Below are 19026 nucleotides of genomic sequence, written 5' to 3'. Positions count from 1 at the left end.
AGTCTTCAAACAGTAGGCTGAACATCCATACCAGTCTGAGCTTTCCAAGCTCATCATGGCCTCTGATATTTGCTTAAACTATGACAAAAGGGGGGAGAAGGAGGGAATTACGTTAAATGGAGCAGCCAATTCTCAGCTTTTTCCCTCATGACACCCACCAGTCTCCCTGCCTACAAACCCAGAAAGCCAAGCAGCACCTTACAAATCTCCTTCTTGTCAGGATAAACATGCTTAATGGCAGACAGATTCTCAGCCTTCACCTCCTCCAGAAGGCTCTCCTACCTTCCCCTCAGGCTATGGCCGGTTGGCAGGTGCCTGAGATTTCTCTTCGGTACTTTAACTCTTTCTAACCCAATCTCCTAGGCCAAACAATAAACGCGCTTAAGAGCACCCTTCCGCCCAGAGTAAATTTCTAACATTTTCCCGTCTGCTAGGTTCTCGACAGTGAGGACACGCATTATTCATCGATTGTTATTTCAAGACAACTAGCTGAGTGGAGTAATTTCTGAATAGGCAGTGGGACGCAAAGAGCATACGGTATTTAACAGACTGTTAACATTAAACGCCCACCAGCAAGGCGGAGGTCTGGGCCTGGCCGACGATGGAGGGGAGGATACCGAGGAGCTGCCTAGAGGACCTGCGCTCAGGACCGTCCTCCACCAGACCCTGAGCCGCTTCTCAAGTTTTCCTCCTCGTCCCTTTCCAGACACGGCCGGATCGCGGCTCACTGGGTGCCGCGACCAGACCCCGCCGCCCAGAGGGCTCCCGGCAGATCGCGTCTGGGGCTGAGGGCCGTGGCCTGGGGCAGCCCTGCCCTTGGAGGCGGAGGGGCGCGGCGCAGCCGGGCCGGGCGGAGGCACGGCCGGTCCCCGCCCGCTCCCGCCGCGGGGAAGAGCTGCGCCAGCGCGGCCGCGGCCGTCCCCACCCTCGCGTTCAACTGGTGGGACCCTGCCGTGCCCCCCCTCCCCGCCCCCGGCAGCGAAGCGCAGGAGGCGGTGGGACGAAGCCCGTGACGGGGACGGGGACAAGCAGCGGGCGGCCCGGCTCGGCCCGGCGGGGCGGGCGCCGCTGGCTGAGGATGCGGGCGGCGGCCCGGCGGCGCGGGCGGCTGCAGGCGGGCGGCGGGCAGCGGCGCAGCGCCTGACCGCAGGGCTCCGCTCCGCTCCCGAGGATGCTGCGGGGCGATGCCCGGCGACAGGGAGGACGAGATTTGCGAGAAAGCGCTGCAGCTGCTGGCCGAGCTGTGCTCCGTCGGGGCGGTGGAGAACGAGAACTGCCGGGATTTCATCTACTACCTGCGGGACAGAGCCCGGCCCCGCCTCACCGACTCAGGTACGGTCGCCGCCGTTGGCCTACGGGCACTGGCGGCTTCCCCCGTCCCCCGAATACCGGAGGAGAGTGAACATCCCTCGGCGTCCCGCGGAGGCCGGGTGCCGCGGGGCGAGGCCTGCCGCGGGGTGCGAGCGAGCGGCAGGGGAGGAGCGGGGGGCTCCCGGGACTGGGGGGGGAAGATTTGCCCCGGCCTGGCCGGCGGAGGACGTTCGTCCTGGCTCGGCTGCCCACCGCTGCGCTCTGAGCTGCTGGGTCTCCGTTAGAGGCGTCCGGCGCGCAGCTCTTGGAGGAAATGCAGAGCCCTCATTCGGCAGCTCTGCCCGCCGCAGCGCGGTGCCGGCAGCGCGGGCTGGCCGGCAACTTTCTCCCGCCGCTGGGCTCGGCTCGGCTCCTCCTGGCCCGGAGCGGGCCCGGCCTCCCCTCCCAGCGCCGCCTCTCCGGAGCTTGCTGCAGTGCTACAAGCCCGGGGCCCTGCCTGGGCTCCTGCGGCCCTCCCCACCACGAGGGGTTCAGGTGTAAAGACCGATGTGTGTGTGGGGTGTTGTTGGCGTGGGTGCTTATAGCTCAGTTTAAATGCAGCACAATTTAACCGAACTTTCTAATTCTGTGTATTTCACAAGAAAAAAAGACTGCTTCTGGGTTTCTGTAGCAGATGTGGGGTTGTAGGTCTGATACGATGTACACCGAGTGCTTCTGTGTGTATGCCTGGATGGCGATTGCCTTTTCATGTCTTGGCATGACACAGAAACTTTAACTTAAGGAAGCTTTTTAAAAAGGAAGCTTTTTAACAAGGAAGCTGAGCTCCAGCTGCATGAAAATGTTGAAAGACTGCTGATGTTCTGTACATCTCTGGCCATAAGGGAAAGGCAAATTGCAATTTGAAGTAGGAGTTTGTTATATTTCTTTTTATACCGTCAGGTTGAGTTTGCTGAATATGAGGAGAAATCTAAAGAGTGAAAGGAAGAGTTGATAAACATTTGAAGTGCTGGAAAGCCTGGCTCAGCTCAGCTGATCCTCGCAGCACGGTATTAATTTATTTAATATTCTCTGACATAAATTAGGTCATTTAGTATAGGGCAGTCTGATGACGTGCTATTAAATATTTTTTCTGTAATTTGGTGAGTCTGAAGTAACAGTGCAACTTATTGACAAATGCTTGGATGTGCTGAAAGGCCTGGAAGAAACAAGTAAAACTAAGAAAAAAATGGTGACAAAATTATCTGCTGCCACAACAAGTGAATAAGGAATTTTCTGACATGCAGTTCACTTGTATCCAAAGCTATTTGCAGCCATTCTGGCTTTTTTCAAATAAAAGCAATTTATGCAATGTTTTGTAAGGATTCTTTAAAATTAGGTAAATTTAATTGTTTTGTTCATATAGGCAGATTGAATTGCTTTGTTCATATAAGCAGTCATTTTTGTGACAGACACCTATGATTTTCTGTAATTTTCATTTATCGAGGGATCAATTATGTATTTGTATGTCAGGTGATGAGTCCAGAAATGTTTTAAATCAGTGCTGACTTTGAATACTAAATTACTTGAAATGCGTATGGAGACTTTAACCTCAGCTACTTGGATAACAGCTCTTCAGATTTCTTTCAGAAGCTACCTGCTTTTTTTTCTCAGCCTTGGGCAAAAAGCCTACCCGGCATCTGTTTGGGAGCATTTTTAAAACACAGTCTGCACAGTAAAAATTTATCACGTCTACCTAAAGATAAAAAAAATATAATCTGTATGTATTTCTACCTGTTTTGCTTCAACCACTATTATACAACAGCCTTCTGGTATTGTTGCAAACCTGCTCAATTACATAGAGCAGCGGTCCCTAACCTCTGCCAGCCAATGTGCAGCAACAGGGAGCAATTATGCTGCAGGCAGCATCTTCCTGTTGGCCTCAATTTTAACATTTTTAGTTTTTGCAGCTGCAGCCAGTCTCAGAGGGTCTAGCAGGCAACATGTTATCCGTAAGCCCTGACTGGAAACCACTTCTGTAGGGAAACAATGTCAGGAATTTATTAGTTTACCTTGTCTTCTGTTGCTTTGATTAAAATACATAGATTGTCCCAGTAAACTGGCTGCCCATTGGTTTGTTTATCTGGTCCTTGGATGTGATGGTATGGGCTTGTAAGAAGGCAGTGTGTGTGACTTCCAAAATGAAGTAATATGATTCACAATCAAAGGGTAGTATGTTGACCCATCTAAATTTACTTAGTGACTTTCATTGACTTAATGATGGCATTAAAAAGCCCTGACAGCTAATCCATTCGCTTTCCAGCCACTAGTGGTCTAAACACAGGGGGATGAAGCAAACCTCTACTGAAAGCATCTTCTTGGCAGAATTAGGCAAAAGATGAAGCTATCCTTGGCATAATTTTTTCCCCTTTGTGAAGGTGATGTGCACTTGCCAAACTGAGCAACTTCCTCTTAGGCCAGCCAAAAAAGCTATCAAAAAAATGTGGGCAACTTTGTTAGGGTAGAAAAAAGTGCAGCTAGAAAACACAATCAGCTTTTGTGCAGGAGTTAAAGTCTGTGCTTATGGAAGTTTTTCTGCAATAAAGTGGCTACTTGCCAGCTATGTGATGGATACAGATGGTTTTGGAGCACATTTGGTTTGAGCCATTCCTGTATGGTGTTTCTCTTATGGGAGTGGAAGGGGGACTGTACAAGTGCAGTATTTATTGGAAAAATCAAACCCTAATTGAGGGAGGGAGAGAGCTGAGTGGTTGCTAAGCCTAATACCAGGGTTCGTCTACAAACTCAACCTCCTGGCACCACTCTGTCCCAGCACAGAGCAGCCATATCCCTGGAGATCCACTCACTTCTTGCCTGACATCTGATGCAGTTGGCTGTGTGGCTCCCCGGTGTCTGGTCTGAGTATTTGGTGTGTGACTCAGCCTGGGAGGGCGACAGAAAGGGACTAGATGTTTGTGGTATGCACAGCATCTTCAGGTTTTGTAATTTGCCCTATTATGGGGACTACTGCACAGTGCTTAGAGCATAAGTTTAAGGGCTGATGAGTTCTAGGTTTAACGTGCTGGTCTGCTGGATTTACAGGGTGACCTAGGGAGTCATATTTTAAAGGTTTTTGGAAAACTAAAAGTGCTAATCAGGCATTTGGTGAAAAAATCTTAAATTAGTTCCATAAGAGTTGTATGTCAGAGCACCCTTGAAAATCCCAAGAGGCATCCTTAAGCATTTAGATACCTTAATAAGCTGCTTCTTTTTCTGTTCCATTCTTCCATTCCCTATTTGTAAAACGTTCATAATATTTCTATATTCTACCACGCTAGTCATATGGCATTTGAAAACCATCATTCAAGATCATGTAATATCATCCCATGGCACCAGATAAAGCAAATATTTGAGATGAGGAATAGAAGTTGCTTGACTAGAAGAATTATACTAATGTATAGAAAAAGAAAACCCAACAAAACAAACAAGCAAAGAGGAAAAACAAAAACGAGCCCAAACAAACAAAAACCCAAACAACAAACCAGAAACAAATAAACAAAACCATGAAGGCAGAAAATCTTAATTGTGAATCTGACCATTAGAAGAAGTATTAAGAACAAAACCAGTTGCATTTCCCTGTGGACCATTTCTCTAATAGATTTGTCTTGCAACTTCTTAACTGAAAAACTTGGTGTGGCATGAATCAAGCCTACCAGAAAGGATGTATACTTGTTGTTGCTGTTGTTCTGTAGTGAATCTTTGTTTATAAATCAGCTTCCTAGCAATGGCAGTGGGAGACTGGTATTGCGCTTGGTAGACCTGATGAATTTCTGCACTGCCTTTTGTTGTAGTGTTTTGCCAACTTTGCAGCAACTTGTGCTGCCTGTATGCCTTCCAGTGACTGCTAGATAGAGCAGTAAAATGTTCAAGGCATAGTTACATGTTTGCTGGCGTTTGCTGAATATCAGTAAAATTAAGTTATATATAGGAAAAGCATACGAGTTGCACACCAAGGTGCCTTGCGCAAAACTTCATCTCCTTAGCACATTCTGCAGATTGAATTTTTCTTCCTTTAGTTAGAAAGTATGCAACCCTCGAAAACCTGGAATAAAAAATATAAAAAGATCAGAGGAAGCTGTTATGAACCCAATACTTACGAAGATAAGGGATATTAAAAAAGTCTAGGCCAGTAATCATAATGAATTTTCATTAATTTCATAGCAGAAAAATGAATAGAAATAAAAAGTAAGCTAGGAAAAAAAAGCTCTCCTTTTCTGTTGTGTTGGATTGCATGTCTTGAGGATAAGCCAGTAAGTCTTAAAATGTTCTTAATTGTTTGCTTTAAAATTGACTAATAGATACGAAAACAGAATCCATGGTGAGTCTTGTGGGCATAGTGATGGTCGTTAAGCATAAAGAATGCTACGGGTCATAAGTGTGAGATCAGTACTGTACAGTGACAGAAAGTCAGATTTTAGTATTTGTTGGAGGGTAAAGATAGTTGACAATCAAGAAACTTAAAACTGTGGGCATGGAAATGTGATGGATATTGAAGAAAATGTATGAGAAGGTGCAGTTTTGGCCTTGCAGTAGGATTTAAGAATCTTAGTAATCAGTGTGGTATTTTTAAATGTATACTTTTAACTACAGGAAAGAAAAACAAAAAGAAACAAAAAGGCCTGACTGGCATAAATGTGGCCTCAGCCCACGGTGGAGTGCAAGAGCCAAGGTTGTGGAGAGTGTCATTCCGGCAGACTTGTCATTCCCTAGGAAGCTAATACTTGCAATTAAAGACTATCCAAGCAAGCTTGTCGTTAATTCAGAACTGAGTTTAAAACAAAACCTGTTTTCAGAAAGTAATTTAATTTCTTAAGAAATTTTTGTAACTCAGATGACTTAGTGATTTATTCCCCCCCCAGCTTCCGGCAACATACCAAGCTGCAGTTTCATCAAGATGATAAGCGCATCTAGATTTATCTAGATAAGTGCAAGAAGCATTTATGGGTTGTAAAGACATGAAAAAGATCTGAGTGGGTGAAACAGCTTTCAGTATGTTTTTATTTTTATTTTACTCATGATGAGCTCACTGTATTTTTAATTCTATTTTCCTCCTGCAAAATGAATGTAAAATGCTGCCACTTCAAATTGATAGTTTTCTGTATGTCATGCTAGTGCAAAACTCTTTGCGAGATAGAGGAGAAGTGTGAATCATATTCACTGATATGATGTCAAATGAACGAAAGAGTGCGAGGCCCATGTTCCTTTGGCTTTCAGGAACTAAAGTGCTGTCAAGAGTTTAAAAAAGTACGGTGATGTTATATATTTTAGGCTAAAAGTATGTGTTCTTTTTCTCTTTTGTAAAGTCAAGAACATGTTTGCAGAAGGTAAAAATGATTTCCTGTTGCTCTGCCAGGGTAATTCCCATCAAAGAAATAGGCTCTCAGAGGTTTTCCTGTCATATTGGAAGAGTTTAGTATTGTTTTTTCCCTACAAATCTGTTTTATGCAGATAACTAAACTTTGAAGCAAAGTGTAGAAAAGAGCAAATTATGTTCAAAGAAAAGGGACTGCCTGTGTGCTTAATGGCGGTTTGAAGCTGTAATTAAATTAATTTAAATAAAAGTAAAGATTTTACTTTAATATCATTGCATATAACAGGTAACCTAAAGATGTATAGATATTTCAGTTATAATTGACACTTCAGAACCAGAGAAAAGGCTACAAAGATCATACTTATAATAAAACTTATGTTGAGCTTTGATCAGGTTGGAGCATAGTCATATTAAATACTGTTTAAATACGAAAGGACCCTTGCACTACTGAAATCACTGAACGATTTTCAGTGGTGCAGAACAACTTCAGTGTAGCAGTGCTTTCCTCTAACTTAGAGAAGACAAACATGAGTAGGTTTTCTGTAGTTCCTCTGACCAAAACTCAGGCCACTGGTGTCCTGTGGCTGCTCTTGATTGTTGTGGGGAGGAGAGCTCGTGTAACTAGGAGAAAAAAACAGAAGGAAGGTGGCCTCCAGCCCTGCTTGGCCTCTACATTCATATTCAGTATAGGTGTGCAAGCCAAGAGCATTCTAGGGCTTCCATCTCCATTTTGATTTCACTTTTCACCTATATGGGAACTGTACCAGATGTCTGTTGTTTACAGTGTGCTCTTAGGCTGAAATTATAGCATAACATTGTATTATGCTTGTCTTAAATAGACTGATGCCAACTACACCCCTTTGTATTTTTGCATGTTTGCTCATATACTATATTCATTATATATATATAAAAATAGTATCTATTTACTGAAGTCATTGCAAGCAGTTTTATGAAGTAATCCTAAAAGTTTGAATAACATAACTAACTTCTCGTTCAATTGGTACCACAGTTTATGGAAGTCTCGTCCAATGTGCAGTGAACATTCAAGAAAATGGTTATTTTGAACTGTAACAAGAATAGGTATCGTTGAAAATAACCTAATAAGTAATGATAAAACCATAAACCTTTTAAGAATCAGGATGGCTAAATAGCATACAGTCTGTCTTACTCCTGGATTCTCTTCCGAAATGCCAGTTTTGATGATGAAAAACAGTAGGGTAAATTTAGCCCTTGTACATATGACTTTACTTGCATTCGTCGTAGCTCTTATTTTAAATGGGATTTGCGCATTCCTTCTAGATAGAGGGGAGAAGGGAAAGAGTTTGCTAACTGTAGTTCCCTAAGAAATATCCCTAAGCTTTCCACAGGCAACACTTTATGTTTGAGGACCCAAAGCTCTGATCACTGAAGTAGAGGTGCTACTGTAATGGATTTATGGGTCATTAATTCCTAAAAAACCCATGAACCTGTGTTACAATAATGCCATTTTCAGTAAGGGTGGAATTCTGAGTCATTACGTTTTTGTGATCCATTCATTTAGTGACCCAAGTACAGATGATTTGCCTCATGTCCACCCAGATAGCTTTCTGGAAATTTCCTTTACAAACTAATTAGTGAGAGTTTAATTGCACTGGCAATTCAGAGACCTAGAAATGTAAGTCCAAAATTATTGATGTCATAGCAGCAGATGCGGTTAAATTCAGTCTGGAAGCTTTGCAGCACTATGACATCTTTGTAACATGTAGAGGAGCACTATGACATCTTTGTAACATGTAGAGGTTGAACATAAACTGCAATTTATGTATTTATGTTTAAAACCACATTTTAGGTTTTAGTTCTTCCCCCACTGAAAATAATGATCACCGTTGGTTTAGTGCAAAGCCATACTTAAGAACATTGTATCGTGCATCTTATGCTATATTTTGTCATTAATTTAAGCGCTTCTGTGGTTTTATTTAGACCAAACAGATAAAGAGAGATTATTTTGGTCTAAAGCTTTATGTCCCTTTTGTATTTCTAACAAAATTTTAGTTCAAAGAGTAAGAATTTAGAATAATTAATTACAAATGGAAGGATTTTTCATAAAAATGCTGTCCATTGCAAGTTATAAAATCTAATTCCTAAATTCATTATCTTACAAGATAAGTCTTTTTTGCGTGTTCTGTAGACTGTTAAGTAGTGAGTACTTGATCCAGTTATTGGAGAGTAGAGAAAAAATTCTGTCCCATAAAGAAAATGTTACGTAGAACAGCTGGTGGCTTGCACATTTGTAACATTAGCTATTGTAATATTTTATTGTAATTTACAATATTGTAATATTGTAAATTCACCCTGAATCTTTGATGTTCGAAGTTGCTCAATATGTTCAGCTGCATTTTTCTGTTTTGATTTTAGACATTCATTAAACAAGTAAAATCAATTTGGCTTCCTTTGGCAGACATGTATGCTGCAGGATTTTATCTTGAATACTTCCTATGGTTAGTTGGGATTGAGAAAGACAGTGGATGCAGTCAAAACTGGCACATGCGTTTGTGTGTGTTGAGCCAATTTACAGTTGATGTGTGTCTACCAAAGATGACTGTTAAAATAGTCCTAGAATACATAATCAGACAGAAAAAGCTTTTTGATTATTGATGTAAATCCACTGTACTAACAAAAAAAAAAAAAGGCACTAATGATTTTGGAGCTAAAACTTTCAAAGGGCATGTAAAATAAGAAGAAATAGGATTTGAAATAGAATCATGCCAATGGAGTTGTTTCGCTATTACATATTCAGATATTACAAAAGGTGCTTCTCATATCAAAGTATATAAATAATTACAATTTGTAATTCAGTAAGAATTATCCTACTATAATATGTAGAAAGGAATGTACAGTGCTAATTAGAAAATCATCGATGAGGTCTTGTGATCTTCTGTTTCCATTTGTAGCTGATTTTTTTACCCATTTAAAAAAAGTTAATTTCCCTCCTTCCTGCCCTACCCCACCCCTGAGAAGTTTAATGGATAAAATTAATGCCTAGTTATTCTATCTTTTTTTGGGGGAAGCCTACCATAAATAGGGTGATCTTAAGTATTCATTTGGCTAAGGTCTCTCTGCACAGCATAAAGGAAGGGAGTGTTTCCCAAAGCTGGCTACAGGGAAATAAAGCAGGTATTGAGTTGGTTCTCAGTGAGTGCTCTTCTGTTCCCTCTAGTAGGCTGTAGGATGTGTAGCAGTGGCATTATGGCAATTGTTACCTGCTGGAAAAGGCTTTTAGGTCCATTAGCAACCAAATACAAGAGAAAACAGATCTGGTATTGCGTAAGAAAATATTGAAAGCTCTGAACAGAAAATTCTCATATCGGTACTGTTTGTTTTTTTTAAGCTGTACCATTTTGCTTGGGGTAATACAAGACACAAATCTAGACTAATAGCTCCAATTTTGTTTAATTTTATGGTTGTCCTCTCTTCTGCAGTAGATCATGCTATCAGAAAAGGCTCCTATTTCTGCAGATATCACTCAGGCAGCCATGGTAACAAAAGTCTAACTTAAACTTCTCCACTTTTTTTTTTTTTTATTTTACAACTACTAATGATGGTTAATATTTATTCTAAATTTTCTAGCTGTTGCACAAAGAAAAAGGTGAGAGAACTCACAGTGCAGCAGGCACGAGCATGAAGCCTGTCACTTGTGCTGCATAGGAGATGGACATGAGGAGCAGGACAGGCAGCCAAGCCTCTGACAAGGGAAATGTCACTTATATTCCTAAGGGACCAAAGAGCACCAAGCAGATTTGCTGTCACTCAGAAATTAGAGTTAACGGATTTGAAGCCTGGGATTTTGAGAACCTGGCTAGAGAGATGTAATAGTCAGGAAACGTTGTAGATAACTATATCTATCTTGTATATACCTTTGTAAGAAGTTATATTTCTGTTTTGTGTTACACTAAAATTTGCCAGTTTTCCGAGTTTCAAAGCCTTTTGAGCTGCTTCTGTAAAAAAGAGTAAAAGCAGATCTGTCCAAATGCGTTGACTCTCTCTGAGTCCCATCAGATGCTTTTTTTGTTTGCTTGGTGGTTTGGGGTTTTGTGAGGATTGGATACTTTGGTAAACCTGCCTGAGGAGGCATGATTTGACAGTGACAGCAGGGCTGTGGCTAAGCAGGAAGGAGAAAGCTTGGCCATTGTGGCTTCGCCTCATAAGGAAAACCTGTCACCTTGGCTCTTCCCTATTGCAGCAGCATCACTGTTCCCACCAGCTTCAGTTAACTGCAGAAGGTGTAAAATTTTTGTATCTGCTCCCATTCTCAAGTTAGTGTCTTGTTCCTGCCTACCTTTTTCATTCTCTACCTGTCTCTCGTTGTGTTGTAGTTACGTTATGAAAAATGATTTGACTAGTCAAGATGATTTCTTTCATACTGCTGCTATGACCAATGACGATAAAATAGCTAAAAGCAGTGCCCAAAATAGCAGTGCACAGATACAGGTTTTCCAGAGTGATTTGATAGTGATTACTGTATCTTTCCTGTGGTATAGTATTACAAGTGAGACCCAGCACTGTGAACAAAACCTGCTCTTTCTTCCTTTGATGTATTTTTCTTCCTTCTTTTCTGTTTTTCTTGGGAGCTGGAAACCAGAACAGACCTTAATAGCAACAGAACCAGTAACACCTTCAGACACCTCAACTTTTTTTCCTTTCCAAATTGGGGTAAAACAATTTTTCACCTTCAGGAACATCCGAATGCAATCTCAGGATTCACTTCTCATCCTAAAGGCTCTGTGCACTGAGAGAAGAAGGAACAGATATTTTGTTAAAATGGAAGTCTTTGGATTTGACATTTTCAGTGTTTTGGCTGTTTTGCCTCCTTTTTTTCTGTACCCCTTTTCATGAGGAAGATTTCCAGTAGTCATTGTTGCCATGGTACTAAGCAGGACAAGGTGTCTACTCCAATCTTAAAACTATGTTTATGGTTGTATTGTGAAAAATTATCTCTTCTGACAAGTCAGGCTTGTTTACGCAAAATTAATGCAGCACCACTTCCCTTATTCCAAAGTGGAGGGAGGTTCTTCAGGTCATTCCCTGTGTGTCAACGCAAACGCGAGCTTCAGCAGTGCTGGAAAAGCCTTAGAATTAGCTCTGTCCTTCCACTCCCTCGTTAGCTGTTCAAATGAACAACTGCTTCACGCCCTGCCGAGCAACTGATTGGCCTTGGAGGGAAGAAGCATCTGAAGCAGTATTAATGTTTCATTCAAAATCATGAGAGTCAGGGAGGAGAGGAGGGGAATTAGGGGATTCAAAACCACAAATCAGTATTGCCTTTTATTTCACCAGGCTCTTCTCTTAAGCAGGATCTCTAATTGTCTCCCACAATGGATTTCCTCTCAGGACGGTCCTGCTGACTTTGTGAGATTTTTTTGCGAAGGGTAAATTTAAGAGTAAATTTAACAGACAGGAAGGAGTTCAGCCTTCTCTTTTCCCTTTCGTTTTCTCTCTCCGTTCTCTGTTTCTTCTCCCCAACCCTGTTAACAGTACCTAGTACAAGGTATGCTGTATAGGAGATGGAGTAGCAAAGAAGCTGTGCAGTCCCTTCATCCTCTGCTATTTTCCTTTCTCAAATCATCACCGTTGCATCAAGACCTAGTATGTTTACCGTTTAAGGAAATCCCTTTTTATTTCCTCAGTAAGCAAAACAGAGCAGAAATCCGTAAAATTAGTGTCTTAAAATGCTATCTCAAAAATATAGGAGCAAACTAGATGTGATAAAGCAATCAGTAAAGGAATGCATGACAGCAAGATCAGCCAGCTGCATCTGGGAAATACACAAGTCCTTGGACTCCAACAGTAAAAAATGTCCAGAACTGTAAAAGAGGAGCAATTCTTACTTTTCTGTAGCAGTCCCAGGAGTTTGAAACATGGTTGGCAGCTATTCCAGTGTATTTATTGCAGTCATAACATCATTGATGTTAAAATAAACATCACCTCAAAGTGGATATTCACATAAGATCTTGGATTAATCGTAAATAGTAGACCAGGTGCCAGGGTTATTAAATCTGGAAATGTTGCTAATAGATAAAAAGTTTTCTTAGGATGGGAGTAGAAAAAAATGTTAAATACAGAAGTGTTGCATTACTATCCCTTGATTGACAAGGATGGACCCCTTTTACAATGTTTCAAGCAGTACTCTTGCCAGTAAATGACAGCAAATAGATGCTAAATCCTTAAGTACTTCTGAAATAAACATTAATATTGTTGAGTTTAAAAGCCTGACTGTTGCTTATTCATTTACTTATTAGTATTTGGAAAAAAAGAAGGGAAAAAAGCAAGTTTTAGTGAGTATTTCCAGACTCAGCAATTAAATGAGAGGAATGATGCTGACACACTTCATTCAAGGTAGTGGGAGGACTTAGCCCCAGCTAAGAGGAACTAGAGGCATACGAAACAGCACAGGAGATGTTTGCCTATAAATCCTGCAAATCAGTTATTACTCTACAGTATGTTACTACAAACTTGTTTGATTCAGGAATGTTTTCTAGAGACAGTATGGTTTAGTTGACTGGAAAAGATTCCTAGTTGGGACTGTGAAAACTAAGGCTCTCTTCTTAACTTGGGGTTAAGAAGTCACTTGGGGTGTGATCTTGGAGAAATCTCTCAGTGCTTTTTTTACCTGTCCTTTCAGTTGCCTTTTCAGCACTGATATGCAGTTAAAATTCCAGCTAATCCCTTGTCTGTGATCAGTGGTGAAAGGAGGGCATCTCTCAAGCACAATGTCAGTAAAGTAGTGAGCAGAAAACTGTCTGAAAAGCAGGCAAGAGAAAAGAGTGGGCCCAAGAACTTAGGTGGAAAGTAGTCTTCCTGAATATGGCGTGCTCTGTTTTCAGAGTGAACAGGCAGCAAGAGCCTGTGCTATGTTGGGGCCTGTCAGCACTTTACTCTTATAAATCATAAACAGAATATATTTTTCTCCTCTGTAGTTTAGCAAATAGAAATGGGCTTCTCTTATCAGCAAGGAAGCCATAATCGAGAGGTAGAGATTTGATGGCATAGACATTCAGATGGAAATAAATAAAAGCATAAGAAGGATTTCAAAATTTCCATTTCTGTGCTGGTCTTAATCTGAATGTTTAGCTATAGAATTTGTTCATGATATCTGTTTGCAAGCTTAGATTTATGTTTTCAGACCTAAATCCCACCCCACACTCTACTCTGCTTCTGGCTGTGCAACAGTACTAACAGGGTCATTTTTAGTTATCTTTTGCATTGCCCAGCATTTTGCCATTTGCTGCCCCTTTTTCAGCATGAAAGTTTCAAACATTTGCTTTCCTGGCCTGGGTTGGGCTGCAAACGCACATCTTGGCATGATACTATTTGAGACTGAAAGTAAAAGGACTATTACACTAGTAATTCTGTTTACATTACTGTAGCAGAAATGCACAGTACAAAATATGTTTCTTGAAGGGAGAAGCTTTTTTAATGTGCTCCCATTCTCCAGTTTGACACACACACACACACACACACACACACACACACGCACTTGGGATTAAACAATGTATTTTTACTGACTCAATTTACTTGTCATTAAGGATATATATTTGTTTATTAATGTCAATATACCTCAACAAGCAGGTTTTGCTCATGTTTAGGAAACTTATAAAACTAATCACCCACCCCTTACATGTAAGTCTGCAACAGAAATTGTTTAACGGTGGGGTAGCTTTACTTAGCAACCCGCTAATAGCCTCACTTGCACAAGTCTGGAAGCTTGGAATATGCAGCTCTTGGAAGTGTACGGTCCTTTTCCCTTCTTCTTCCTTTCCTCCTTCCCTTTTTAGTTCCTTTTTGACAGTTGGTATTTTTTTCCTGAAGTGAATGTAACTGTACCCTTACAAATGACATGTTTTGTGGTTTTAGCATTCACATTTTAGTAATTCAGAAAGTTATTCCTTTTTCCTACATTCATCTGAGTTTCTATAATTTGGGTGTAAAACTTAATCCAGCTGTCAGATTTCAAAATCTACTAAACCAGAGCCACTAAATTTGACCTCATGGCTTCTGTAGCACTACTTTCACTCAAAATCATCTCTGAGAATAAAATTTTCAAAGAAGCATCTGTAAGTGTAACTACTCATACCCCACTGAAGCTGAGTGGGAATTTGATGTATAAGCCCTTCACAGATTTTTTAAAATCCAAGCCTCATAGTTTGTGGTTGCATAAAATAAGAAATGACTGCTGTTCAAAATACTTAGCCCAGTGTTATAGCAATCCATTTTGAATGATCATATATTCCATTTTGTCTTACTTAAATAATAAATGTATGCTATAACAAGCATAATGACAGGAATTGACAAATTCTTCCTTAAAAATATAAGAATGTGACCAACTTTCACCTCAGTGCTATGCACTGTCAGCAGAAGTTAGAAATCTGCAGTGTGAAAGGTAATCTCTGCTAACTTAGTGAGGCAAATACAGGTTGTTAAATGTCAGCTTAATGGTAGGAACAGTGTTAATTTAAGGGAAATTGCAGACACTTCCTGAGAGAAGGATGTATACAAGCACCTGATTCTAAATAAAAGATTTAAAATAATGTTCATGTAATATGGGTTTAGGTATGTTTTTTCATAATATAGTCAGATGATCAGACAGCACACCAAACGGGTTTTGGTTCGGTTTGGTTTTTGGCTATGTGGGACCAGGATAAGCAGTAGAAATTGGTGGGTGCCTTATCTACCTATAGATGTGGAATGACAAAGAAAAAAGCACCCAATGTTCAAAAAAATTATCCTAAATTCATTCAGCTGAAGTAGCTGAAAAATTAGCAAATTCCATCAGTGCGTTCCAGTTAGGAAGGAAAGTGGGTTGTAGCTGTCTCTGGGGAGCTGAGAAGAAACCCCCCTTACTATTTTTAGTTGCATTTTTTTCTAGGCAAAAATAAAAACTGTAGAGACCAGAAGATGGAAAAACAGTGACTAGAAATTTACCATTAGTTTAGTCTGTTACGTATGTTTGGTTTTCCCTTAGAAGTAGGAGAATTCTTGGAGTTCTTCAAAACCGAGGGAATTCCGCAGATCTGAGAGCAATCCAGCTGAGCAATTCCTGGCTGAGGGGAGAAGACATGAAAGCTGTGGCTCAGTGTTTCCAAACTGTTTTCTTAAGTGTCCTACTGCTGTGGTGTTAATGGTTCCTGGGAACAAGGGGCTGCTGCCAACATTTTCTTCTTCACACTGTTTTTGTAATTCTGAGGGGGAAGTCAGGAGAGGAGCTGTTCTCCCCTTGAAACAGGCCTGAGGAAGAGCAGCCGGGAAGCTGGAAGAAGAATGTTGCAAAGTCGATAGTCCCTTCTCTACATCCCATTTGTTTATGTGCACCCACCTGGAGAGACCAGTGTGCAACGGGGAGGGTATATCAATGGTTATAATTGAACTAGTCTTAAAAAAACCCTGTGCTGTATACCATGATTATAATTTCTCTCTCTGGTAAGGTGGTTTATCCTCTGTTTCTTATTTATTGCTTGAGTGAATCTAATACATTTGAAATACATACTTTAGAAGAAGGAAGATACTATGCAACTGGTGGTATTTCACTGCAGAATAAGCCCCGAAGGGATTTGTAATCCTCTGGCACTAACATCATCTAACAGTGAGCCAAATTGAATAATAAGCTCAGTGCTATGAACACAGGTTTGTAGTCAGCCTCATTCTGTGCTGGCTAGCGTTGCCTAGTAATTAATTATTATTCTATATTTATGCTATCAATGACACCCAGAGGCAGGCCTAAACATGCTCAAGCCGCTGGCAGCAGCAGCAGCAGTGTATATACATAAGGATATGTTGTTCTCCCTCTGTAAACGTATGCTGTAGACGGTCTCTTAAAAGATTTGATAAGAAGTCCTCCCTGTAGCTAAACACGAGACAGTACATACTGGACATCAGTCAGAGATGCGCAGTGACACGTAGCTTACTAATTACTATTAATGTTTACAGGATTTGGAATGTCCTAATTGATTTTGGCAAGGAAAGTGCAGTCTACTAAATTGCTTGTCACCTTTGTTTCATCCTAGAGCTCACTGAGAATCTCATATGCAATTAACTGTAATTGCTATACTGTATTTATTCTAAAGTACACAATAGTTTATTATTTTGTTGTTTGGATCTCAAAATTAGGGAGTTAATGGCTTACAAAAATCCAATTCAAAATAAGGGGATCTTTGTGGTGAGGGATTTTTTTTCAGAGTAGAAACTCATAGTCCTCCTGTACTTGAATCTCGCTGACTTAAGGGAGAGTAACTGGTTCACAAAGACGTCAGGTGACTCTGTTACCAACTTGCGTGGCACAAGGAGGTGAGTTTGATGTGCTGCACACCATTTTGTTTATAGTATTTGATGTCCCCATTGTGCTGCTACCCGGAGGGAAACTTGAGCCAGCTGGAGGACACATCAGGTGAGCCTAGAGCACTAACTGCAGGATGCTGCTGCATCCAATTGCTGAACCCTGATGTCTAGCTTCAGCCTTGGTTCTACCAGGAGGAGAACTACTTGGAACATACCCACCTGTGGTATGTCTCACTCAAATGAGTACCACCAGGCTCCAAGTATATACAAGGCAAAACTGCAGCAAAAAGAATCCTTCCCCCTCCCCCTCCTCCAGTGCTACGTTATTAATGTGGACACATCCTATATTATGTAAGAAGACTCCAGCTAAAGATGCTGGAAAAAATTGTTATGCTGTCTGTAAGACAGAGCAGTTGTTTTCTGCATATAGAACTGTGCAGTAATTCTTGAAAGGAATGCATTTCCTCCACATATTCTAGGTTACAAGGTGCAAGAAGCACTGAATGAAGCAAGAAGCTTGCATGAATTTACCTGCCAGCTTAGCCTGGCAATGTTTTCTATTTAAACTGCCAAAGCTCCAGAATTAACATGGACTGCCTAGAAACCTCAATAGAAGAGAGAGCTTTTCCAGGAAGTATCCAGTACAGCAAAAAAAGTGAAGCCCTTCATATAGATAAAGGACAGGAATCTGCAAAACTTCCCCTCACAGGAATGGAAAGCTGCATTGTCTTCTGGTGTCACCCAGGGTTTGGATGGTGGAGCGCAGGTCTGGTTTTCAAGTTCAGACTGACAGCACCTGCTCTTTTCATTTCATAGTGGGTTGTTCAAGGTAATCAGAAGTTTACTTGCTGTCCTTGTTAAAGCAGAGGATAGATACTCTTTAGTTCCTCATATTAAGAAACTAGTTGTTCTCATTTTTCTGGAGAGAATAATTTCAGAAGATAAGATACAGATCTAGCTAAATTAACTTAATTAAAGAAAATGCAAATCCAGTAGAATGAGAATGTAGGTTCTACTTGCTGCAAGCACAAAATCTCTCCAAGAGTCTGGATATGACAAATAATGGCAAAAATTTTACATCTAACATATTAGAAATATCTTCTATCAGGATGCAGGGTGAAAACAGAGACTATTTGATTCAAATTTGCTTTACCTGCTGCAAGTGGAAAGGCAAGCCTAAATATGGACTGATTTCCAGCACCCTCAAACTATTTTAGAGCTTATTTTTAATCCAGTTAATTATTTTGCTATTCTCCATTCAATTAGTTATCAGATTAAACATTTTATATAATATGTAAAATGGTGTTTTGATAATAAAAATTATAAGAGGACTACTGCAGAGTTTGCGTTAGAAGAAAGCATAGCAAGATTGGGATCTACAGAATTCTGAGTTGAAAGAAGCTATTAACTTTGGTAGTAATTACGTATACATGTATATACCAGAAGAAGATGGAATATATTACATGGGGTATGGAGACTACTACAAATTTTTACTGTAGGAATCATTTAGCATTGTACATAAATACCATTGCTTGGATTTTCTGCTCAGATCTTCCAGCATAGTGACATTTACCAAAGCCTATGTTTCTTCTTTTTTTTCTTTTAATTACAGATGTTGATTGTAATTGCTTTTTTGTGGTATTTCAGGCTTTCTGGGATCTACTCTGAAAAAAAAAAAAAGTTTTATTTACAACCGAAGAATTGATGCTTGGTAGTCCCTATGTGCTGCAGAGCACAGTGACATGGCTCTCAGTTATCTGTACCACTTTATTTCTGCACAGGTCTGTTCATTGTGGGTTGGTGCTTTATGTGTTGGCAGTATGCCTGCTGCCTCACAGAGAGCAGGTGCGATGGGAGAGATGACAGCTTTCTCAGAACTCGGTTATTTAATTAACTCATTTATAACTAGATTATTTGAAAAAGCTATACCATCTGTTTAGTGGTCAAAATTTTGCTTGTGTGCTAAGCAATGCTTGTTAAACTCTCTGCATCCCTTCTATTTAGTCACATGTTGCTTCACTAGAAGTAACTGGAAAGTTGCTAGACTCAGTATTAGAAGT

General features: G+C 40.7%; 1 protein-coding gene across 4 annotated transcripts in view; it reads left to right on the top strand.

Annotated features, from left to right (window-relative positions):
• The first annotated feature begins 858 nt into the window (after nt 1–858).
• The window catches only part of SYT9 (synaptotagmin 9), a 76342-nt gene continuing 58174 nt past the window's right edge, over nt 859–19026 (top strand). For 2 of the 4 annotated variants that reach the window (XR_003991167.1, XM_030484375.1), the window contains exon 1: nt 887–1332. Coding sequence is in view for 3 of the 4 variants with exons in the window: in XM_030484375.1 (XP_030340235.1) it covers nt 1185–1332 (148 nt within the window). In the remaining variant the exon portion in view is untranslated. Of the gene's footprint in view, nt 1333–19026 lie in introns of all 4 variants that reach the window. The other 2 variants (XM_030484377.1, XM_030484376.1) reach the window with 2 other exon arrangements.

The sequence above is a fragment of the Strigops habroptila genome, chromosome 4 (assembly GCF_004027225.2).
Source record: "Strigops habroptila isolate Jane chromosome 4, bStrHab1.2.pri, whole genome shotgun sequence".
NCBI lineage: Eukaryota > Metazoa > Chordata > Aves > Psittaciformes > Psittacidae > Strigops > Strigops habroptila.
Note: the sequence above shows the minus strand (reverse complement) of the source record. Positions and strands in the feature narration are given on the sequence as shown.